The sequence below is a fragment of the Neoarthrinium moseri genome (genome assembly GCF_022829205.1).
Source record: "Neoarthrinium moseri strain CBS 164.80 chromosome Unknown scaffold1_Wmoseri_CBS_16480, whole genome shotgun sequence".
Taxonomy (NCBI): Eukaryota; Fungi; Ascomycota; class Sordariomycetes; order Amphisphaeriales; family Apiosporaceae; genus Neoarthrinium; species Neoarthrinium moseri.
In genome coordinates this window covers 24,376-48,984 of record NW_026055115.1, presented here as the reverse complement: position 1 = coordinate 48,984, position 24,609 = coordinate 24,376, and the positions used below count along the sequence as shown (strand labels likewise).

Here is a 24,609-nt window from a genome sequence, read left to right as displayed (position 1 = left end):
ACCTACCTTACGTAGCACATCATTGCCTTGTTAACGATACGAGATGATTCTTGCCGATCACCGCTCACCGCTGACAGAAATGACCACAGATCTTCTCGAGATGGCAGCTTGGAATCTTGGATACTGGGCAGCTTGCCACGAGAACAACTTTTTGAGCAGTCGGGGGCACCCATGCTTTTATGGGGAAGCAGAGAGTTTACAGATAAACTCGATTTTCAATCTTGCTGCACGAATGGCCCGAAACGTGCAATTTATGCACATGCGTTGCATACAGCGCAGCGGGCACTTTTAGTAGCGTCGTCAAACGCTTCTGGATTGCAGCAAGCGATGAATGCACCGTGAAAACCATCCGTATTGGCACATCATGTACTGTAGGGAAAGAACAAGAGCCAATGTAAAACATTCGCGTCCCCTTCTCCAAGGACTGGTCTGTTTGAAATCGGAACGGCTTCTAAAGTTGGCAGCGCCATCCGCCCCCTCAATCTCGTTCAACGAAGCTCAGGCCACTGCAGATCCGGAGTTCCAACTTGGACAATCTCTGTGCCTGCAGGGTGGAGTCGTGAGATCGTCGAATGGGCATCTGAAGGCGCTCCAAAGGATCTCTTGGAGCGTTGCTCGCGACTGGCCACTGGCCAGAGCTGCTGCACGAGATCACAGCCTGCAGGCGCCCCAAACAAGCAAGCAACCAAGATGCCACGGGAACTGCTCAACAGATTTGAATTAGCCGCAGCATTGGAATGGCTGTTTACTCAGCATTAAATTCTCCTGAGGTTCTGCAGTAGTTCCATCATCCCATTTGCAAGGGGAGGACAGGGGATGGGTGACAAGCCACGCTCTAAATGCATAAAGCGGAGCTAACCCGTAATCTTGGACCCCTGATCTGCCCTTTGGACTTTTTTTTCCCGCCGACAGGATAGCCAAGCGACCAAGAGAGTTCGAATTGCATGCAGTCTTGGACGACAAGGCCGACCTCTTGGCTCTCTGCCCGTTACAGTACAATGCCACCGGGATACCTACTGTCACTGTTCGTCGCCGTCTTCTTCTGCTCTACCAGAGCAAGTCGATCAATTCGGCCACGTACTTGAAAGTTTCCACTTGGGGCAGTGATGCCAGATTTCGGCCACGCGTGTGGATGCGACCGAGGCTACCCAGACGGGATGCAGTCGGGGTTTAGAAAGAGTCCGACACGCCAGAGCCATTTCAGTCATCGACATCCAGAAGCTCCAAGCTGTCATAGAAATTTAGAATTCAGAGCTGCTGGTAAGACGTCATGGGAATCCAGTAAATATGTACCCGGTACCCTGCAATCACTATGTAGACCGAAAGCACTGGCCAGCGAAAAGAGGAGGCAGAGAAGCACACTGTCAACCGGCACATTGGCACAGTCTTCAGTCTCGACGGCAGCAATCCATTCCACGGGCAGTCAGTAGATGTGCTGCAGCGGTGAGAGTCGAAAGCTCGAAAGAGATGGCATCCTAAAACGACAACAACAAACACGACACACCGTTCTCGTGTTCTTGAATCAATGCAGGCCGAGAAAGGTCCAGTGGAGTGGTGGCAGAGAAATGAAATGCATCGCATTTCGTCAAGCAGCCGCGTAAACCCCCTGCACATTGCTTGTCTAGCGCGACAATTGATCAATGTAGCGCGACCGTGATCAATGCCTGTCGACCGCCACCGTTTCGACCTGTCCAATGGCGCCCTAGCGCGACCCATACGCCTGTTGTTATCCCACAGGCATGGGCGGCCAATGAGCACGGACTGGAGCAGGCCAGAGTACGCGGCGCGCTGCTAGAATCTGCTGGCCAATGCAGAGTACAGCGATAGCGCGCAGCAGGCCAGGCAAGGGCAAAGGTCGCGGTACCTGGACCAGGAGCTGGGGGGCCTGGAGCCATGGCACTGTGGCACCCAAACACCCAACTAACCTGGGTCGTCTCGCTGGCTGTTCTTGGTCGGGCCTGCTCCCCCGCGTCCGGGTCCAGCGCTGCTCCCTGGGGGCCCAGAGACTGCTTCAGCGCACCGTTCTAGCGCACGCAGGGCCTCCACAGCGCTCTCAGCAGGTGGTTTCTCCTTGGCTGTTAGCGCATCGCGGGCGTTAACCCACCAGAGCCTCAGTAGCCTCTCCCCTGATCATCGACCCCCCGGCCCCGAGCAGCACGAACGGCTGTGGAGCGAGCGTGCCGGGTCCTGTCTAGGTAGGTAGCTCAGTGTACTAGGTGAGTAAAGGGTAGGAGGTAGGGTCCTATGCATCCCTCCCCATCCCATATTGGATCCCATCCCCCTTCCGTCCCATCCCATCCCACTGAAGGAGGAGACTGAGCGCGCACAGTCGTCCTGGCCCAACTCACTAAGCCGCCTCTAGTCCTCTCGCCTTCCCGTCGGAATCTCAAAGCATCGTCTGTCTTCCCAATCGCCCTTCACCTGCCTCCCGTCCCATCCTTTCCACCACTCGACACCTTGGAATACCCTCATCGTCACCCCATCCTTCCCCCAGCCCTATCTTCCCTCTTTCCCCTCCCATTCTTTCTGCCCTTATTTCCTAGTACATATCATCCTCGTATGGTTCCTCCTTAATTCTCCCGCTAAAGTCCGAGATTCCTGTTCGCCGCTCCCTTTTTTATTTTCCGCGGCTGATATCCTCGTCTCCCCCCCCCTTTCTTGTTGCTGCGTCTGTCTCAGACCTTTCCAACACCCACCCCGACGGCCCTCGCCATTCATCTCTTCACAAAACCCTCGCGAGGGAAGGGGAAACCCAGAAGACAAAAAAAAGATACAAAAAAGAACTCGAAAACATCATCCTGCTCTCGTTGGCCCGAAAGAAGCATTCGGACGTGAACCACCAGCCTCAATGTTCTCCTAGGCAAAAGTGCACCTTTCATCGTGTCCTTCTGTGGCACTGGAACATCGCCCTCCCCCCCTCTCGGCCCCGATTCTTTGCCATCTTCGACACCGGCTCGTCGTGAGAGATACTCGACACCCGGCAAGCAAAAAGAAGCTCTCTACGGTAGCAGTGGACTGCTTTCGGCAAAAATCACCACTCGTTTTAATCTCCCCCTGGTCGCAGGCGTCCTTCGATTTCAAATCCAGCAACTTCAATCGCTTTCTCTTATTTCGTCACGAACCACCATCTTTCCCGACCGAGCCTTGCCATTGAACATCGTTGTATTGGGCCATATTCAAAGGTGGGCATCCCCCCGTTTCGCAGCCTTCCTTATAAGAATAACTGTAGATGGCGGCTGTCGTCGTGTCAATCACCGATGGCATGCATTGATATCTGTGTCAGCGTCGCTTGTGATCCTATTCTTCATTTCTTCCACTGAGACTGTGCAACTGAGAACTGACCACACAGCGAATAGGACTACCGCGTTCGTTCGACCTGCCTACAAAAACAATCGCAGCCCAATTTAGGGATTCCCTCTTGGTCTGATTTCCAACCCAGGTTCCTTATTCGCACCAACTTGTTTCGAAGCTGTTCTAGAGAGTGATCCTTCATCCTACCAATCACCCGGAAGTCTGTCTCGTCTGATCATGGCTGCTATGATCCAGACGTTTCCTCAACAGACAGGAACAATTACTCTGCTTCAGACCAGACCAAGCTCGGCATCCGGAATCATGCCGGGACACTCCCAACATTCTCAACCACAGCCTGGCCAGCAGTATGGGGCAAACCCCCAGGTGCACCGGAATAGTTCTTACGGTGTTCCTGGAGCAGTCGGGGGCCAGACCAGCTATAGAGGCATATCTGGGGGGCCAGTGCAGCCATACGCCTTCACATCCACGCCTGCCCTGGGAAATGGCGGGCAGTGGCAGACCTACGGCGCTCTCAGAACAACATCCACCCCCAGTCTGCCGACCATGCAAATGGGAGGTTCTCTCGTGGCCGCCCGCCCGCAGTACCAGACCACCGCCTCCACAAACAACCTGCCAAGCAATGCCAGGATGGCGCCAGCTGTGAGGCATGGAGCCTCCAGAGACGACATGTCACTACCATCACTTGCCACTGGACAACAGTCATCGACCCACGGGAGTGCAGCTGGTCAGCTGACGTTTGCTCAGGTGGTGAGCGGGAAAGCCGCGCCTGAGAGGTACCGACGAACATCACCGCGGACAGCGTCTGCCACGGACTCTTCGTCTAGCCAGTCGTCACAGTCACAGGGATCAGGCTCTGCGTTGCCTTCAGGTTCGGGCATGGCAACTGTCGTTCATCTGTACAACCCTCGCGCCATGCCCAACTTGGCACCTATCCCTAGAAACTCAGCAACGCTGGCACCGAGACCGCACAGCACCTATATACCTGGGATGGCGGTAGACGACATGGTTGTCCCGCGCCAGCCCACGGACGAGGAGCTGAAGAGGATGCGCCGGCGTAGCATGCACTCATTTGATTCTTCCGATTATCCCACGCCCCTGACCCCGCAAGAGTTCAAGCAGCAAACGGAAGATGCACTCCGTGGAAAGAGGTTTAGCATTCCTGATAAGCACCAGAAGGCTGCACCACGGGTTGTTCCCGTTCCCGCGCCTGCTGCTGTGCCCGACAGCAGAAACACGCTGACCGTCAACCACGCCACCACTGCCCATACCCGGAATGGCAGTTCTGAAAGCCTTGTTTCGAGTAGAAGCAGCAACTCTCGGCCGTCTTCGGTAAGTGCCCCCAATCGCAATCAAGCAGGCCAGCCGGTCGATTGTCCAATCATCCGCCCCTGTCACATCCCCTCGCTGTACTGATGCATTGTCCCATTCCAGTCTACCAATCGAAACCCCAATACAGTCGTCCCCACAACCAGCCCCGCCTCCGCCGTCACGAACTCCACGGATGAAAAGTCCAACAAGGCGGATGCTCCCAAGTCGGTGAATGTACCGCCGAGGAGCTCGTCGTCGGAAGCTGCGAAGCGTGTGCTCACCCCGTCGCCGTTGTCTAAGCCGGCAACCATGGCATCGGACAATGTAAACAGGCCGTCGTCGGGCAAGGCTGCCGCCTCGTCGCCAGCCAAACCCTCGGGCTCGTCCCACGGTTCTACCGTCGCCAGCAGCCCCGCAGCCAAGCAGCTCGCCGCTATCAACGAGAAGGGTGGCCGTCCCAAAGGCAAAACCTCGCGTCTTCGTCGAGCATTTTCCTTTGGCAGTGCTGCCGACTTCAAGAAGGCAGCCGACCAGGACGATGATGGAAAGACTTCTGCACACAATGACCCGGCAAAATTGCGAAAGGAGCCCGATGCCGATGATCTGTATGAGCAGGAACAGGCCCGAATCGCCCAGAAGCAGGAGGCCAGCGGTCTTGGTAACAGTATCTACTCCGGAACCAAGATCTTTGCTGGTTCAACCGACAACCTGTCCATCTCTTCCACAGCCTCTTCTGCATCGATCATGTTAAGAAAGATGGGCAAAGGCATGAAGAAGGGCGGTCGCTCTCTTGTGGGACTGTTCCGACCGAAGTCGATCATCGGGGCCCCCATCGGTGAAGTTGCAACACCCGAGGCCAGCCAAGCCACCGTCTCCATGATTACGGTGGAAGCCGAGAGGGAGCGCGTCAACGTGAACTCGAACGCCGACTTGGGTCAACACATGGGAGGGACCGGCTTTCCTCGTTTGGAGCGAAACTCGCTAGATGCAAAGGATGCTGTGCACGTGGACAGCCTGACGTCTGAACGTCTTGGCAGCTCCGGGACGGATTCAAATGCGAGAAAGAGCATTGTTGGTGGCGAGAAGGAGCGGGCCGAAGTTCTCGGTGCCATCAGGAAAGGCATTCTCAAGAGTAAGTCAACAAGATGATCAAGATTGGGATAGTGAAGTCTAACATGACGCAGCCCGCAGCAATTCACCCAGTCCTTCGCCGCAAACCGGCAAGACACCGCCTACCTTTGAGCTTCCTATGATTCCCAATGTTAGCGATTCGCCGAGCTCAAGTGCACCGAGCACGCCCGGCGAAGAAGCTCAGGGCCACAGGCGGAATGGGTCGGTCACCATCGGGAATGAAGACTACTTCATGTCGGCGTTGCGACTTCGACAAGACAGCAAGAGCGCTCCCGGAACACCTCAGGGAGGACTCGGGAAACGGAATGCTACCTTTAGCCCTCGCCTGATATTCCACGACACCTGGCCGCCGCAAGAGTACGACCGACGAGGAGAAATTGCCACATGCAATCGTCTGACTCCAATGCTGGCTCAGCAAATCAAGGAAGAACTCAATAGCTTCAAGATGGTAAGTCGCCGATGCCAATTATTCTAGTCTCTCGCAACCTTGCTTACTCTCGGGTTAGGAAATGGAAGTTCACGAGACGTCCAAAATCTACACGCACTTTTTCTGATGACTACGAGCATTTTCAGTCATATTTCAGCCTGGCAATCATGTATTTTCGACAGACTCTTCTTATACTCTGAAGGCGTTGGACTGGGTCAGCATAGTAAGGTGTCAACGGCGTTTCCAATTATTTGTTCATTCCGCACTTCGGCTCAGTCTCTCGAACCGGCCAATGGCTGTATGGTCGATTGCATTCTGTCTGTCGAATCTACACACTCAACACACCACAACTTCGGTCGTAGATTCTCACGCCCTGTGCTCATGCAGCAGTCCCTCGATCCAAGATAGATTTTTGTTTCATGGAGTGAGTGAACTGACTCGCAAGCACGGAATGAATGCTTTGGCCCGATAAAAAAAAAATCGTGCAGTTCCTGAAGCTGTCATGACAGGATTTTTCAATCGGCTTCGGTTCTCCTCACTGGTCACGATACAGTCGCACAACGTTGGCTTATCTAAACCCGGTTCCACGGTTGCACGGAATACGGGAATGATACATGGCGTTATCACGCACCACGAGGAGGGGTGCTCAGCAACCGAGGGGAATATCGCACCCGATAGGCTTAGACCTTGCAGCACAATGGAAGTGTGTGGGTGCAACTGCACCAAGGGGGGTTCACTAGTTTCGCACCAAGAAGCAGCTCTTCAGATGGTTAGACTAGGAATATTTCCACTGCAAGCGAAATTGGCGCTGCAGGCGAAAGAAACCCACAAGCTGGGACGGCAATCATGTCATAGCATGCTCACGACAGGCGGCGACTGGATGTACTTGTATCTGGGATGTGGATTTTCTTGGGGGAAGAAAGCGTCTTTTCATTTTGGAGCTTTGTGGCGGGCTCTTTCTAGCAATATTTTGGCAAAGCGACAGCGTGAGAGTAATACGTAACTTAGCATAAAGAGAGGACTGCTCTATACACACACAAGGACATTCGCTGATGGATTCTTCTCTGAGCATGTGAATGGCGAGCCGCGACGTCGGAATCAGAGTCGACAAGGTTTGCTGAAACTTGGCGGAGCTCGTAAGATGGATGCACAGCCGTTGGACCAAACGACTCGGCCCATCTGTTTAGATCCAACGCCTGCTTCGCGATGGTCCGCATGGAGGGCAAAGTGGAAAGTCAGGTGCGTTGTTTTCACTGGCATTGCGTGGGGTCGCGCTTGTGGTCCAGCGTGGGTTTGAGTACTGGTACTTGTCCGCCAATACGAGGCGTGTCCCCCTCTAGCTTGGATTGCTTTTCTTTCTGTAGTCAGGGTTCCCCTTCAGTCCCGTTCGGCCACGGGCGCGGAGACTTGGATGGCACCACCAACTTCTTCCATTGACGAGCTTGCAGGAGAGCTGCAGAGAGGCTAGCCTAGCGGACCGCAGCGCGAGGCAACGTCTGCCTGGCTGTGGCTGTCTCGAAATCTTCCATCGTTATAGGGCATCCCCTCCTCAACGAACAGGTGGCACACTAGGGACCTACTTCTTCAGAGGTCAACTCAACTTGGGTATTGTGGTACGGGAGCTATTAGGGAAGCTGGCCTGCGGGCTTGGTGCGCCTTGGCGGGAGACGGCAGGCCAGTAGCGATGCGCTAAGTCCGGGCCCTGATGGTGCGATAGGCTTCCCATGACACTAAGCTGACGGCGGCCGAATCCGGACGACGGTCCTGCAGATCATCCAGCCTTGTCAAGATTATGCAAGGCTGCGAGATGGCGCTCCTAGCATCTCCCGCATCTGCGCCTATCTAACTTTCCGCCGCGCCCTGTCCAACGCTAACAGGGACCCCTACCAAATTTTTGGGAATCCGGACCTGGAGCGGCGGCGCTCTGAGAGAAAAAGTCCCCCAAGGTCCCGAATTCCACCGCTCCGAGCTACAGCACAGAACTGCGCTCGCCACCGCAGGAAGCGCCTCGTTCACGCTGGATATCGCGCGCCAAGGGTCACGGTGCTGGAGGTCTCCAGGCTGGGGATTTCTGGTGGTCAGAGGCTACGCCCGCATGGCTTCTTCGAGCACCCCAACCACGACTGCGGCGGCGACCACAGCGGCGCCGTCGCCTGGAGCAGTGGCCATGGCGACCAAACCCAAGCTCCACGGCCGCGCTTTCTACGAGAGCATCGGCAGTCCCAAGTTTGTCGTCGCCCCCATGGTCGACCAATCCGAGTTCGTACGTCTTCTCCCGGCCAAGGTCATCGCAAAACGCAGGCGGACCACTAACCAAACCCGCAGGCCTGGCGCATGCTCACACGATCCTTTATGACCCCGGCCGAGAACGCAAAGCTGCTTGCGTACACGCCCATGTTCCACGCCCGTCTCTTCGAGGAGACCACCAAATATCGAGAGTCGCATTTCCAGGCCACGCGGCCAGCGCCGCCCGTCAAGAAGGGCGAACCTGAGCCCCCAGTAGACACCGCGCCCTGGCTCGACGGGAACACCGCCTTCGATCGTCCCCTCACCGTACAGTTCTGCGCCAACGAACCGGCCCACCTCCTGGCCGCTGCCCAGCATGCCGCACCCTACTGTGATGCTGTCGATCTGAACCTGGGCTGCCCTCAGGGCATTGCGCGGAAGGGTCACTATGGCGCATTCTTGCAAGAAGACCAGGAGCTCATCTACAAGCTCATCAACACACTGCACGTCAGCCTGCCCGTCCCCGTTACGGCCAAGATCAGGATCCTCGAAGACAAGGAGAAGACGCTAGCCTATGCCAAGAATGTGCTGGCTGCTGGCGCCAGCATCATTACTGTTCACGGCCGGAGAAGGGAACAGAAGGGCCACCTGACGGGCGTTGCCGACTGGAGCTACATACGTTACCTGAGAGAAAACCTGCCCAAGGAGACCGTCATCTTCGCCAACGGCAACATTCTGCAGTACGGAGACATCGAAAAGTGCTTGGAAGCCACTGGTGCCGATGCGATCATGAGCGCCGAGGGCAACCTCAGTGATCCATCCATCTTCGCCAAGCCGCCTGCCGAGGGTGAAGAAGGCAGGGAGTACTGGCGTGGGAAAGATGGAAAGGGCGGTTATCGGGTCGATGCCGTCTTCAGGCGTTACATGGACATCATCCATAAATATGTCCTACAGCATGATCCACCCACCAGAAGACCATTGTTCGTTGTTGGTGACGACGAAGGCTGGCTCCGCGAGTCTGGTGGTGCCGAAGAAGCAGAGGAAGGCCCGGCAAGGAAGAAGAGGAAGAAGGACGGCGGTCCCAGGCTGGAGAGATGCGTCGACCCCAACCTGGTAGCCATGCGTCCTCATTTATTCCACGTCCTACGGCACTTCATCTCCAAGCACACGGATATTCGGGACGCCCTCGCCAAGAGCCGCCCCGGAGACGTGGCTGCTTTCGAGAACGTGCTCGAGATGGTAGAGCGCCGGGTCGCCGAGGGCCTGATCGAGTACGAGAAGACCGGCGGCAAGAGCGCCGAGGAGGAGCCCGAGACGCAACCGGCCACCTCCGAGGCCGTCGCGGCGGAAGACGCGGGCGCCGAAGAGGATCCCGAGAGCTCGGCCGCCACGGTGAAGGCGTGCAAGCGGCCGTGGTGGGTGGCCCAGCCCATCATCCGACCGCTGCCCAAGGAGGCACTGGCCAAGGGCGCCCTGAGCCTGAGCAAGAAGGACAAGAAGAAGCTGGAGGAAGAGGAGGCAGCAGCGGCCGCGGCAGCGGGGTCGGCCGGCAAGACTGCGGCCGAGCAGGAACTGCCCGCGCCAGACGGCACAGATGGCGTCAAGGAGCCCAAGATGGACGACAAGCAGAAAGGCCTCACGAGCGAGGAGCTCGTTTGTGGATAGATACCAGTGTAGATATACTTTGGCCACTCAAAACAAATTAGAAATTCACACAGTACCATAAGGAAGCGATTTTTGCCATGATTTGGCGTTGGGTATTAGAGTGGCAGCGCCCCATTCCTGGATTCATCAAATCGGCGTAGCTGCTTCTACTTCGTCTGTCCCGGACGGCTATATGATATAGCCCGGGGCTGTTATGCACCAATGCGATGAAGTTGTATAGTGGGCTGCAATAACGCCGATATAGTGCAAACCCGGCGCCGCGCAAATAGTTGATAAGCAACTACGACTATGAGGCTAACAAGATGTACGGGAAATGGCAGATGATACCGATATCCGAAGTGCCTCCTTATTTGATGTAAGCGATGGGAGCATTGTCATTGGAAACCGCAACGAGTTCTTAGCAAGTGGGCTAGACCAGATCCTGGTGAGTTTGCCGCAGGAATAGAGGATGACGAGACAATCGGTCAGTTTGTTGTCGATGCTTCTGAGACTATGCAAACCATCTCTCGATATACAGGAACTCGGGACGGGCCCGCTATGGACAAACACTTTTAATCTCCCTGGATACATCTCGAAAAGAGAGCTACACACATGTGAGTGTCGATGAACCACCACTTAGAGCTGATTGCTCCACCATACGCAGATACGCTGGGCCAATCCGTTCTGGCCTGGGTCCATAGCTAGACAGAGGGTCGGCTTGCCAGTGTCGTGATCCTCGACTTGAGTGCGTGTTGGCTCGGTTCACCGTCACGCACCGTCGTCGGATCTAAAAGGACCGCCGATGCTGTCTGTAGTGTGCTACCTGTTGGGGGGTGCTGCTTGGTTGGCCCAGTGCCATTACAGTAGGGACGTAAAGGCTTTGCCGTGGGGCTGGAAAGTTGCAACTTGGCTAGGAATTCCGGGCGGTTCATGGAGGTCCATTGAATTCGCGAGTCCCTTTGAAAACTGAGATATGGTTTGGAAGCTTCCTTGATGACTAGAAGTGAGTCGGCCTGCGACCAGCAGTTGACGAACCCAGTCTTGCTCCTATACTATATACATCACCAACGGCGTTTGCTCCGTGATAATTCACTACCAAGTATGTTGTAGAGAATTTTCGTATCCATCTCGAGCTGGGCCACCTGAATCCCATATTCCGGAAAACACAGGTGTTGAGTTGGTGAATTATTTCATGTGCCACCGTCTCTTGGGTACGTGTATCATACGTGTTTAAGTGAGGAGTGCCTGGCTCAGACCTCAAACCTACATAGTGAACCTGAAGGGTTACGGCAGAGCACCTCAAAGAAGTGGCGAAGCTGGGACGTGGTTTGTGGTGATCACGAAGCTTACGGGGAAAGGTAAGTGGATTGTGTCACAAGGTAAGAGAGTCCTACGTTGCCGCACGACCGAGGCAAAGTCAACAGCAGAATGTTGATGCGTGCAAAACTGCCGTGTCTTGTGAGTGGCGCATTCACTGAATGCTGGGATGAATGCGCTACAGACGCAGGACTTTGCTTTGGCTATAGCATGGCGGACGCATCGAGCTGGCCGAACGCCGTCGAAACGTTATGCAGTTGCAGTCGCAGTCGCAGTCGCATGCCGCTTGGCTGTTGGTGCACACGAAGCAGCCCCCAGCCAAAAGCTCGACGGACGGCCAAGATGGGGTGGTAAACATTCAAGGATCATCATGGCAATAAGCAACTACCCCATACACATCGTGGATCTCCTACTGGACATCCCCCATAGGATAGCGCGCGAGAGGGACGGCAAGACGGGATATTCCATGCGTCGCCCGCACGGGCTTCCAGGATTTCCTGCGAGCCATCGACGCGGCGCAAGGATTGATGAGGATTCGTGAGGATGGGATGAGGCCATTTCTGGGTCGTTGGGCAGTCCTGATTGGGCAGCGGGCGGCGGGCAGCGTCTCGCAAGTCTGGCCTGGCGTCGATTTGTTATCGAGAGTGGAACAGCGGGGTAGGCGGCGGAGGTGAAACACGGGCTGGACGGGCATGGCGAGGAGCATTGCAGGCATTTGCAGGCATTGGGGCGCCAGCCAGCCAGCCAACCAGCCAGCTCCAAAGCTCCAGCCAGCTGTGTGCTGTGCAGTGCTCTAAAATAAGCGTGAGAGCGTGAGAGGACGCGCGCTCCACAGGAGCCACAGCCAACTTATCGGTTGCCGTGGCGACGGCTTCCCGGTCTGCGACGCATCGGACTCTCGCAATGGGAAAGGCGCTCGCCAAAATTAATAGCCCAGCCCTGCTATTGTTGATGCCGTCTGCCTCGCCTCGAGCTCATCTGCCTCTCACCACCCCTCCATCGAGCTTGGATCGTAGCATTGCGCCGGAATAGCTTCACCTCCCTCTTTCCTTCGCCTCGCCTCGCAATCGCAGTCGCAGTCGCAGTCGCGCCTATCTGTGAAGGCCGGGTGTGTGTTTTTTGTCCTTCCTTGTCCCGTCTGAGATGCATCACCGCAGCCTGACCATCTCCTGACACCCCTAAACTACTCGATCCGCTCCGCACCGCCTCCGTCGGCAACCCACAACTTGCGACGCCAGACTATCCACAACGACGACGGCGATACCAACCTGCGGACTCGTCGCCTGTCACCCACATACCGCATCTTGGACCCCGCGCAACTTCCCACCACATGTTCCCAGTCGCTGGATAACACCGGGAAGCGACCAAGAGAAACACACACAGACACAGCCTCGCTCTCTACACACGTTGCGCTGCGCGATAGCAGCTCCCAAACATGGACGCAGGCTATCTTTCGCAACAAGTCAACACCATCATCGGCCAGTTGCATGGCCTCTTCGACGAGATTGGCGTGCCGAACCATGATCGCGAAGCCCGCGAGACAGAGGTGTGTAATGCTACCCGATATGCAGCCTACTGCACGTCATCATCCTCGCCCACTCGCCTGCTTCTGTACAGCTCCACATGCTAACCCGCTGCTGCGCACCGTTAGCTGTTCTCGGCTCTGTCAGAGACGCTGAACAACCAAGTCAAGGCCGTCACGGCCGAGAAGGATGAACTGGTCGATGAGGCCAACCGCATCATCACCGTCATTCGCCAGATGGAGACGTCCTTGGACGATGCAGAGTCCCACACCCGCGAGGGCGACCTGAAGATCACGTATCCCCTGTCGCGGTGCTTGATGGTGCTTAAGGAGAAGCACACACAAGTAACCCGCCTGCACCGCGAGAGGTTCGAGCAAGTCAAGAGTATGTTGACCCCATATTCGCACTCGAACTTAGGCAGCCCAGGCTAACATCCGTCTTAGAACTTGTTCAAGCGCTCGAGTCGTACTCATCCCATCTTGAGCCGTCGTTTGTCAGGATTGCCCTTCCCCCGACTGGGCCCAACCAGTCTCTTCCCCCTACTTTTGATCTCTCGCCCTCCTATGTAGACAAGCTGGACGATGAGTTCACCCGAGTCTACGAGGAGTATACCCGCCGCATAGCCACAGTCAAGGCTCTCTCGGAAAACATTATTCAGCTTTGGGCTGAGTTGGGCACGCCACAAGCCCAGACTGACGCTGGCATTGTCAAGTACTATCGCGACTCACCTGAGCAGCTCGGTCTGCATGCAGAGGACATCGCCAGACTAAGGGGCAAGCGAGATAAGCTGGCCGATGAGAAGAAAAACCGAGAGAAGCGTCTCAAGGACCTGAAGCAAGCTGTAGAGGGGCTATGGGAGAAGCTTGGCATCGAAGAATCGGAACGTAAGGCGTTCCTGAATGGCAACCGAGGCTGTGGCGTCCGGCAAATCAATGAGTTCGAGGACGAGTTGGGGCGTCTAAAGGAGCTCAAGCGCCAGAACCTTCACCTGTTTGTCGAGGACGCCCGAGACAAGCTGCAGGGGCTCTGGGATGCCCTGTACTTCTCTGAAGACGAGATGCTGGACTTCACCCCGGCGTTTTCGGATGTTTACAGTGACGCCCTGCTCGAGGCTCATGAGCGCGAGATTGGTCGGCTGGAAGCCCTGAGGGAACAACGCGCCCCCACGCTGGCCCTCGTCGACAAGCATCGCACTCTGGTCCATGACCGTGATGAGCTCCAAGCATCCAGCCAGGATGCATCGCGTCTCATGATGCGCGGCCAGAAGGGAGAGAAGCGAGATCCCGGCAAGCTTCTGCGCGAGGAGAAGATGCGAAAGAGGATCGCAAAGGAGTTGCCCAAAGTCGCAGCCGAACTCCGTAGCATGCTCGAGTGCTGGGAGGACGAGTTTGGCCGTCCATTCCTTGTCCACGGAGAGCGTTATCTGGACGTCCTAGAGGAAGCCGAGGGACGGGCTGTCCCAGGCCCGAGGTCAAAGACGCCAGCCGGACCGCCTCCAACCACGAAGAAGGCGCCGGCAGCTCCACCGAGCCGAGCGAACAGCACCGCAAGCAGAGCCGGTACTCTCCCAAGGTCCAAGACGCCCACAGCCAACTTCAACGGCAATGGTACCATCAGGCGCGCCCCACCGTCAAACCAGCCGGCAAGCCTCAAAAGCCCGTCGCGGGTCCCTGTCCGCGCACCTCTCTCCAACCTGCAGCATGGCGGCAACTCCCCCGAGAGGGTAAGGCCCGAGTCCCGCATGGGCGGCACATTGCGACCCGGACCACCACTGACGCGAGCTCCCCCGCCTAAGATGAGAGAGCTCGTGCAGGCGCCGGCCCTTGAGACCCCCGCCAACCCCTATAAGCGGATGGGCCTTGGCTCAAGCGTCATCATTCGCCCTATAGAGCCCGAGGATGTGTACGACGACCGGTATTCTGACCAGGACTACGGTCGCCCGCGGTCACACGACTCGTACGTTTCTCATGGGTCTGTACGGCAAGTTGGCCGTCCCGACTATCCTCAAGCTCCTCCGCCGAGGCAAATTTCCAATACTTCGACGGTGATCTCGGGATCGGAAAACTGGGAGACGTACGACGACGCCTCGGAGCCGGAAATTGACGCCTCTGACATGTACTATGCCAAGGTGCGAGCGGCACATGGCAAGCGCATCACGCCCGAGGACCAGTACTCCCGCCTGCAGTCAAGTCAATCCAAGCGGATGCGAGGCATTCCCCCGGCCATGTCGCATGCTGGCCACGGCACGGTGGATGTCGAGGGCAACCGGATCATCTCGGGGAGCGAGTGGACTGACGAAGACGCGTTCTAATGTATTTCGGTGCTGATCGAGACGCCGTTCCTGGACGAATCACGAAGTTCCTAAGTCATTCATGTTTGGCACGTTCTCACGATGACGAGCACAGCTCATGTCTCATGCTTGGATGATTCCCGTCTACGGCGTTATTAGCGGGCGACGACTCGACCGAGTTGGATCCTTTCATTTTTTTTTTCTGTCTCTATTTTATACTCGGCTCTTGCACATGGATGGCTCTGTTCTGTTCCTGTACTTTTCTCTTCTCTTATTGCATAGTACTCTGGTGCCGCAAGGCTAGAAGAAAGGTTGTGGGCCTTGGGCTGGCCTGAAGACTGCGTCTCGGCCAGCTTTGACGGCCTGGCCTGCATTCGAAAGGGAATCTCTCTCCCTTTTTATATGGCCTGCCTGTGTCGGCTGCACTCTATTCAGCCGTATGGACTTTTCTCGTCAGATAATAACTCAAAGGGGGGCAGCGGCGGCGAAGAATGGTTGTTGGTGGACAAGGGGGGAGAAGGAAAGCTCATATGTCGGCGTCCGGTCACGGCGTTTTGAGAGGCACATACCTGATTGCTAGATGCTTGTGTATCAAAAGTCACCCAATTGACAAAATTTCTACGCATATAATGTCTGACGCGCTGCTGAACGAGTGCCATCCACGTGGTGGATAGTGTGAGTCTGGAGGCCCTTCCCTGGAGGATTACGAAGGCCTCGACGTAAGCCTGGGAACGGTATGGAGGTCATTGGCTTACATCATAACTACATGGACAGTAGTTCATTTCAGCACACGAGTGGAAACCCAGACAGGCCAGACCTGCTAAGTTACGGAGTAACTGGAGGGGCCTCCAGTTCCTGCGGCCACCCCTGCAGACGAGTGTCAAGTTCACTTTAGATGGCATGGCCTAGCGCACCGCCCGCGTCCCGAAGCGACCTTGAACCCGCATAGCGTAATGGATCAGCGTGGGATCTGGTCCACGGGTGTGTCTCAGCCTTACTGATACGACCCTCCAACGGGCGAAACAAGACGAGCCACTTTGTTGGACCATTGCAAAACAATGCCGCGAATCTCGTCAGCCGGCAACCGTATGCACTGCAACTAGAAACCGCGCGCCTGAGCTCCTGTCCCGTGTCTCGCAAACGTCCAAACGTCCAAACGTCCGACCTGCGGCATCGTGCGCTTAGATGATTTCAATCCACCTCGGAACCCATTCCACGGCGGCCACTCGCGCCTTTCTGCAACTCCATGCACCAGCCAGGCACCCCTAGTACCCCGAGCCGCCGCCTTCCCAACTCCTCCTCTCCTGCCCACGATGGCGCTGCCTACCAGACGGCCTTGAGGGGCGCCTCTCTCGCCTTCCAGCGGACGGGCCCGTCTCCCAAGTCCAGCACCACCGTCCTGCGGAACAATGGCGCCCTGATCGCCGCTGCCTCGGCCTCACGCGACCACAGCCTCTCGCGCTCGCCCTCCCGCGCACAGAACGCCTCGAGGGCCATCAGCCGCCAGACGACCGGCGGCAGCGTGCAGGATGGCAGCTACGGCCACGACGTGCATCACGGGACTGTCAGCCAGCGACTGGCCCAGCTGCACCACGCCCAGCCGCCCCCGACCGTTCAGAGCCTCCAGGGCCAGAACGCCGCATTCCTCAAGCCGCCCGGCAAGTCCAACATGGCCGCCGACCCTCGCTCCTCGCCCTCGTTCATCGCTGCCACCCTCGCCGCCAGCAGGTCGGCCAGTCCCAGCCCGAGCCAGCTACCGCAGGTCCACCCGTACGCCCAGCACGCGGCCACGCGGATCAGGCGGAAGAACAGCGTGGGAGCGCAGAGCGCGGCTAGCTCGGTTGCGAGCCTGGATCTGACGGATACGACGTCGATACCGCCGGCGAACTCCCTCATCTCCATGTTCGAGAAGAAGGGCGATGGGGTCGACACGGACCCGATTAAGAGAGGACCCAAGTTACGCCCGGTTACACCACAGAGACCTGCGTCCCCCGCCAAGCAGCCGGATTTATCGCCATCACGGCTTGGGGGCGGTGTGGCGTGGGAGGGAGCAGCCTCCCCACCGAGTTCTTCTATTGAGGTTAGACACCATACCTCAGGGCGATCAGCTGTGACAGCTATAGAATCAAAGAGGCGGCTTCCCACGCCGCCGGTCCCGAGAGCCTCGCGGCCGGAGCTCGAGAAGCGAGAGTCCACCCAGGCTGTAGCGAAGAGCAAGCCGCGAGCTGTCACCCCGCCACGGCCTATTAGCAGGGCCAATACTGTCATCCTGTCACCGCAGCCTAGAAGAGCGGCGTCTCATAAGATGGTACGTCCAGAGGCGCCGCCGGGCAAGGGGCCCAAGGTCACTTCAAAGAAGCCGCCTCCACCGGCTGTGAAGCCAAAGCCACGCCCTCAGTCTATCCATAGCATCTCTCCTATCACACTCAGGAGCGAACCGAGGTCTCCGGTGATGCCGCTGCGCAAGGTTTCGACGGCGTCCTCCAACGACACCTTCGTCTCGGCGTCTTCAGCCCAGTCGCCTGAGCCCGGGTCGCCCGAGCGAGGCCGCTCGCGTGCCCCAATACACGAGCTGCGGCGCCAGGCCCGTCCCGCCTCGGCCCAGAGCCTGCCCATCGACATCGTGCCCAAGCGGCGGAACCCGGTCCCGCCGCCTCCCCGACGCAGCCAGGCGTCCTCGTCGAACCTGGCCCTCAGCTCCCTGACGGACGCGACCATGGCCGGGATCCTCGCGTCGTCGCGCGCCACCCCGACCTCCCTGCCGGCCAGCTCCCCGCCCCCGCTGCTCCCCTCGCGCAAGCACAACCCCCCGTTCCACATGCGGCAGACGCTGCGCCAGCCCACCACCAAGTCCGACGACGAGGAGACGCGCCGCAACAAGTCGCGCCACCGCAAGAAGCCGCTGCAGAAGTCCAAGCACTCGCACCACGAGGGGGCGCGCCGCCGCTGGCGCGAGGAGATCACGCCCCGCGAGCGCAAGCGGTACGAGGGCGTGTGGGCCAGCAACCGCGGCCTGCTCGTCGCCCTGTCGTCGCCCGAGTCCAGCTCGAGCAGCTCGCGCAACGGCACGCCGGCGAACAACAGCAGCGGCAGCGGCAACGGCAACGGCAGCGGCAGCGGCAACAACTACGTCGCCAACGTCGTGGTGCGCGACGTCTGGTCGCGCAGCCGGCTGCCCTTTGACGAGCTGGCCGAGGTCTGGGACCTGGTCGACCTGCAGGGCCGCGGCGTGCTGGACAAGGCCGAGTTCGTCGTCGGCATGTGGCTCATCGACCAGCGGCTCCGCGGCCGCAAGATCCCCCAGAAGGTCATGGACAGCGTGTGGGCGAGCGCCAAGGGCCTCAGGGTCATGGAGCCGCCCAAGGTGAAGGGCAGGGGGAGGAAGCACCATTGAGACAAAAGCACGCGGAGACGGTGGATGAAACTAGTGCTTAGATGGCGATGGTTGATGGTTGATGCTGACGGGGGCTGTCACCCGCGCGAAGGACGGCAATTGTGCATAAGACCCAGTTATATAGTCGTGCGTGTATATGGGCGGTACGCTGAGAATTATAGATACCAATTCAGTTACCGACTGTTCAGAGGACCTCCCTCGAGTTGGGTCCCGGGGTTGCTCAAAGGGTTACCCGCAGTCCTATCCCACTTCAGTTTTTCAGTGCGTACCTGATGCTGCCTTGACCTCTCCCTGTTTTCATATCGATCCATCACGTCCCCGAGAGAGTCGCGATGAGCACAGGACTCTTTGCCCTGACAAAGGGTGGTAGTTTTGTTTTGAATATTTGAACTGAACTCAGTCTTATGGCATGAAAGCGTAGTAAGCCATGACACTTCGACTAGCGGTTCATTAGCTGTGGCCTGAATAGAGAGATATATAGTCGATACGTGAATTACTCTGCTTCCCTCGTAAACATATGAGAGGTTGAGAGGCGTTTCATTCACAGCACGTCAAGTGCGATAGCGTGGAAAACTGCCATTATGGGAAATAAAAATGAATATCAAACTCAAACTACGACGCCACCACTTGTATTGAAGTAGCGAGGTCACCTATCTAAAAGAGGGGGAAGCCCGTGCTAAAAGACCCGGGCTACCCAGGTACATATACGACATCCAGACACACTCATCATTACAATGCCCCTCTCGCTTGCACACCACGCTGCCTTCGGCACGGAAAGCAGTCCCGTCCTTCCTTTCCCCGTCTCGCTAACACCTGCCGACGGCTCCGCACCTTTAGTCCAGAACGCGCCCGGCGGTGGCCGAGACGCTCCTGTCCTTCGTGACCGTCTTCTTGAGCGACTTGCCCATCTGGATCTCACCCAGGAACCCGGACGGCCGGCCGCCGCCGGATGGCGGAGCTGGCACATCGCCGGCGGGTGGCGGCGGAGGTGGAGGCGGAGGAGCCATGCCGGGAATGGGAGGCGGCGGCGGCGGAGCAGCCGGAGCGCCGGTCGGGGGCATGGGAGGAGGGGGAGGGGGAGCCGAGGGGCTCGACTCCGGCATGGGTGGCGGGGGCGGCGGAGGTGCACCAGGGGCGTCTCCAGCCGGGGCCGACGGGGGCGGGCTTGCCGGAGGGGGTGCGAACGCTGGGGACTGGGCGGCAGGCGAGGCAGTCTCGGACTTGTTTCCGGCAGCAGACAGCGGCCGGGGAGGGCCCATGGAACCAAAGAGGAGGGAGGCCAGCTGGGCGGCGCCAGCGGCAGGGCGGTCGTCGTCCGAGTCTTCTTCTTCCTCGTTATCCGAACCCCACTCATCGTCGGTGTCGGGACGCTTGCGGGAGAAGTTACCAGTTGGCTGGGGCATGACAGGGGCGGCAGGGGCGGCAGGAGCCGCGGCCTTGTCCTGTGTCATCCGGTGGAAAGGGTTGGTGGAGACCTCGGGCTGCGCTGCGGGAGGAGCAGGCGGCGAGGCGACCGAAGTCGAGGGTGTAGCCCCGGATGCGGTCGAGTCCGAAGACATCATGCGGAAATAGGGGTTGCGGCTTTCGGCCTCAGGGGCGGGCGGGCTAGTCACAACGGTAGGCACGGGAGACGCCGGAGGTGGCGAGGCCTTGCGCTCCAACTCCTGGCTGCCCAACTGGCTGCCACCGTGGGTAGGTGTGGAGGCCTGGGGTGTAATCTGTTGAGGGCCCTCGTCGTCATCTGAAGAGGAGTCTTCGCCTTCCATGGCTTCAAGCTGGCGCTGGAGTTCCAGCTCGCGCTGGCGTGCGGCTTCAATCTCAGCCCGTTGTGCCGCTAGCTTGGCCTCCTTCTCCTTGGCCTCTGCCATAGCAGCCTTCTTTCTCTTCTTCTCTTCCTCCTTCTTGATCTTGCCTTGGCGGACCTGCTCCTCGAGGGCCTTGAGACGATCCGAAGCGGCGTTGCGCTCCTTTGCGAGCTCATCTTCTTGCTCTCTTGCTTGTGCCCTGGTTCTTGTCAATTTGTTGCTCAACTAAGCTGAAAAGTATGGGTGACTTACTCTAGCTCCTGGGTAGCTTTTCTTTCCTCTTCCTGTTCTTTCTCAAGACGATCGTGCTCGGCCTTCTTGGCGGTCTCGTCCTCGGCAGCCTGTCTTGCGGCACCATCATCGGCCTTGCCCTTTCTTGAAGGCGGGGGCGGTGGCTTCTTGTTCTCAGTCTTGGGTGCCGGTGGAGCAACACCCTGCTCCTCGGCGATCCTGGCCTGTCGCTCGCTCTCACGGCGAGCATCCTCCTCCTCTGCCTGGCGGAGCTTAGCAGCACGCTCGGCTTTCTCGCGCTCCATACGCTGGGCTGCAGTCTCGCCGGACTTCGTAGGAGCCTTGATTCCAAGAGCAGCAAGACGCTCGGCCATGCGCTGCTCAGCTTGTTGCTTAATGAAGGCAGCACGCTCCTCTGGTGTCTTGTATGACGAGTAAGACCCACCACCGGCAGCAGATGCAGCCGGGGGCGTAGCAGTACGAGACGTTGAGCTCGGGCTGTCGAATCGGGGAGGAGCCTCGGCCTTGACTGGTTCAGCAGTGGCCTGTCGACCTCCGCTGCGGTCCTGAGTGCGGATGCGAGCAGCACGGCTGGAGCGTTGCAGGTCGAAGATGAAGTCTCGCACCTCATCTTCAACACCCAAAGCATCTTCCCAACGGCGCTTCTCGTGTTCGTTGGCAGAAGTCTTGGTCCCTTCTTTGAGGGTGTCCTCGATGCCACGGGCAAATTCGCCGACGCTGTCCTCTACGTCGCGTACCATGCGTTCATTGTTCTCTTTCTCGTTTCTGACCTTGATGTTCTCCTCCTCCAATCGCTTAGGCGCATCCAGATCTTCGGTGCCAACATCGATCTTCTTGCCAGTGAGAGCAGCCGTACGCTGCTGCATCATAGCCTTGGCCCTAGCCTTGAGACGGTCCGACTCGGTGATGGAACCGCCAGGACCAGTTCCGACAATGTTGGAGGCACTTCCTGGGTGAGCCTTGGCATCCTTGAGACGGAAAAGTTCGAGTTTCGCATCAGCGATGGCCTTCTCAACCCGGCGAACCTCGGATGCGACCTGAGGGATCTTGTCGGTCAGGTTCTGGAGCTGGCGGTTGAGCGATCTCTTCTCAGCCTCCGAATCGCCGCTTGCCAAGGCAGCATCGGGATGACCATCGATATCTTCTTGGATGCGTCGGATTCTGCGATACAGCTCTTCAGCTTCGCGTCGGTCTCTTCTGTCCAGGATGTCGTCCTCTTCCAGCGCAGACTCGTCCTTGAAGTCCATAGCATCCAGGAGAACTTGCTTTTCTCGAATCTTTTTCCGTAGCTGATCGAGGGTTAGATCGTCATTGGACGCCACCGAGGCGGGCGACTCAGGCCGTGGAGATCCTGCAGCCATCCTGCGGCGAGCACTGGATTTATAGCCGACATCGTCGTCATTGTTCTTGAACACTGTGGCATCCTTCCGCCCACCGGCAGGCCCGCCACGTAGCGAGTGACTCTTGAGATAGCTCACTCCGGTCTTCTGAGGCAACAATGAAGCGCCGGAAGACTTTCGATATTCGGCTTCCTGGTTCAGCATTCCCTTCATTGTGCCCAAAGCGCTGTTGAAGTTTCGCGTAGACGGAGGTACCAACTCGGCGGGAAGCTGGTGGGGGATGGGGTAGCCGTTAAGTTTTCTGTAGATAAGATGCATGCCGACGGCGAACTCGTCGAGGTCAAGGCGGCCCTTGTTCCCATTATCCGCGAGAGTCCAGATTCTCTCCAGGTCAGGCTTGTCCAAACCACTCTGCCCCATGATTTCGATAGCTTGGTCGCCTCCGATGTAACCCTTGTGCAGGCCGTCCCATGCGCGGAACAATTCGTCGTAACGCTTCTTCTCGTCCTTCGTAATGGCCCAGGGAATAACAGCATTTCCTGACAAGCCGGCAGTGGTGTAGTCCTGCTGCTCGCGGCCTTGCTGGGGCATCATACGAGCTTGCAGGGCGTCAATATTGGGCAAGCCGCTGGCCGGTGCGTTGACCAACCCCCACTGCCCCGGCCTGCCGGTTGGCTGTGCGTTCAGGGGAGCTGCCGGAGCACCCAGACCACCCGCAAAGCCGGTGGGCATAGGAGGCATTGGTGGCCGCGGACCATTATACCCAGTGGCTTGCGGGTTGTTCATCCCAGGGAAGCCGGTTTGCTGCGACTGCATGCCCTGGTTCTGGCCCGGGAACCCAGTGGGCTGGGAACCGAGTTGTGGGCCGGGGTATCCCGTCATCTGCGCACTCAGGAGCTGCGAGTTCGAGTGCTGCGGCTGGGGCTGCTGGATAGTCGGCGTGTTGGCCGTGTTCTGCCCAGTAAAGTCCGGCGCGTTGGTTGCGCTAGGCCCAGAGGCAGCGGCATCGTCGGCGATACTGAAGTTGATTATGTCCACCATGCTCGACACCTCGTTCTTGATGTTGTCGGGCAAGTTCGGAGGCAAGGTCTTCCCGACAAGCTTCAGATTGCACAGGTACATGGCCAGAGCAAACTCGGGGAAATGCAGCTCTCCTGATCGCGTCGTGTCTGCAAGGGTCCTGCGGGTTTATGTTAGAAGTTGCCCAGGTCTTGTGGCCAGAACAAGAAGCACGTACCAAATGTGTGACAGGGCATCACCATCCAGTCTGGACCTCATGAGCAGATCCCTAGCTTTTTCTCCAGACATTGTGGTCTGGCCGTCGCCGACAGCCGACTTGAAGAGGGTCTCGAACTTGGACTGGTCCTGTGCCGTGATGAACGACAGACGGATGTTGGGGATCTTGTTGGCCGGCTTCTTCTCGGCTCGGCGCCCCGTGGGCTGGGCCTGGGCGCCGCCCGTCTTGAACGATGCGGCCATGGCACTGAAGCCGGTCGGTTGGGCGGCCATGGGCTTGGCCGGAGGGGGCGGGATGGTCGGCGGCGCCTGGCCCCCCGGGGAGAAGCTGTTCTGGGGCTGCTGCTGCTGCTGTTGCTGCTGTTGCTGCTGCTGCTGGTTGAACTGCTGCTGGTACTGCTGGGGAATCTGTGGCATCGGCGGCGCACCGGTCTGGAAGCTCTGCTGGGGTTGCGGCTGGCCTGGGAAGCCGGTGTACTGCGGCTGTAGGCCCTGCTGGCCCGGCTGCTGCTGAGGCATGCCCGTGGGCTGCGATTGCATCATGCCCTGCTGTTGAGGCATTCCGGTGGCCTGCGGCTGCATCATGCCCTGCTGGCCCGGGAAGCCCGTGTACTGCTGGCTCAAGGGAGACTGGCCGAAGCCCGTCGGCTGGGGCGCGAATGGGCTCTGTTGCTGTCCCGGCTGTCCCTGCTGCTGTTGGGGCTGCTGCTGGCCCATGCCGAAGGAGCTGCCATACTGCTGAGGCCCGGGTCGCAGGGTGTTGCCGCCCAGATACGAGTTTGAATTGGAGTACATGATGACTGGCGACGGGGTGGTCCAACACCAGATGCACTCCTGAGGGACTGTCGGGGTCAGAAGGGAAAAGCACGCGTGGAGCGACAAGGCTCCTCAATGGCGATGGAGGCAAAGGGAAAGAGTGTGAATGAATGTGGAGGGCGTTGTGCAGTGCAGGTGCTGGTGCAGGTCTGGTGCAGATGACGAAGCTCCTCTAACTAGCCACCTGCAGTCGGGCAAGGAGTGGCTTGGGGTCAATTTCGCTGCCCACTTCCACTGCTCGTTGGCTGGCTTGCCAGGCCGTCTCTGGGCTCTGGGCTCTTGGGGCGCTTCGGTGGGCTCTGTCTCTTGGGGGGGCTCTGTCTCTGGGGGGCCCAAAACTCCCCAAGCTGGCAAGCTGGAACCTGAAAGTGGATGCGCGCGCCTGGCTGGAGGCTGGGCCGAGTCGGAAGTCGGGCATCATGAGACAGGATCAGAGAGCTCCCAAAGCGAACTAGCATGCAAAGAGCACGGGCCGACAGCGACCTGAGCCTACAACCCCCTGGCCCTCCTCCCTTGGGTTACCTCATTGGCGCTCAGGGGTTAGTTAAGGCAGCTGTTGCAGCACCCCAGCCATTGCTTGTATACAGT

General features: G+C 58.2%; 5 protein-coding genes across 5 annotated transcripts; 4 read left to right on the top strand and 1 right to left on the bottom strand.

Moving 5' to 3' along the window:
* Window positions 1-3,528: 3,528 nt before the first annotated feature.
* On the top strand, window positions 3,529-6,305 carry JN550_000011 (uncharacterized protein; the record flags this gene model as incomplete). Its single annotated transcript, XM_049309251.1, has 4 exons — window positions 3,529-4,641; window positions 4,744-5,752; window positions 5,805-6,199; window positions 6,258-6,305. The coding sequence occupies 4 exons, from the start codon at window positions 3,529-3,531 to the stop codon at window positions 6,303-6,305; spliced, it is 2,565 nt and encodes an 854-aa protein (XP_049177300.1).
* Window positions 6,306-8,273: 1,968 nt separating this feature from the next.
* JN550_000010 (uncharacterized protein) lies at window positions 8,274-10,069 on the top strand (the record flags this gene model as incomplete). The annotated part of the gene is made up of 2 exons (XM_049308146.1): window positions 8,274-8,441; window positions 8,504-10,069. The coding sequence occupies 2 exons, from the start codon at window positions 8,274-8,276 to the stop codon at window positions 10,067-10,069; spliced, it is 1,734 nt and encodes a 577-aa protein (XP_049177299.1).
* Window positions 10,070-12,800: 2,731 nt separating this feature from the next.
* Window positions 12,801-15,199, top strand: JN550_000009 (uncharacterized protein; the record flags this gene model as incomplete). The annotated part of the gene is made up of 3 exons (XM_049320970.1): window positions 12,801-12,911; window positions 13,017-13,272; window positions 13,332-15,199. The coding sequence occupies 3 exons, from the start codon at window positions 12,801-12,803 to the stop codon at window positions 15,197-15,199; spliced, it is 2,235 nt and encodes a 744-aa protein (XP_049177298.1).
* A 1,225-nt stretch (window positions 15,200-16,424) lies between these two features.
* JN550_000008 (uncharacterized protein) lies at window positions 16,425-18,572 on the top strand (the record flags this gene model as incomplete). The annotated part of the gene is made up of 1 exon (XM_049319866.1): window positions 16,425-18,572. The coding sequence occupies one exon, from the start codon at window positions 16,425-16,427 to the stop codon at window positions 18,570-18,572; it is 2,148 nt and encodes a 715-aa protein (XP_049177297.1).
* Window positions 18,573-19,405: 833 nt separating this feature from the next.
* Window positions 19,406-24,000, bottom strand: JN550_000007 (uncharacterized protein; the record flags this gene model as incomplete). Its single annotated transcript, XM_049318760.1, has 3 exons — window positions 19,406-20,576; window positions 20,630-23,149; window positions 23,207-24,000. 3 exons carry the CDS (start codon window positions 23,998-24,000, stop codon window positions 19,406-19,408), a joined length of 4,485 nt encoding a protein of 1,494 aa, XP_049177296.1.
* Window positions 24,001-24,609: the final 609 nt, after the last annotated feature.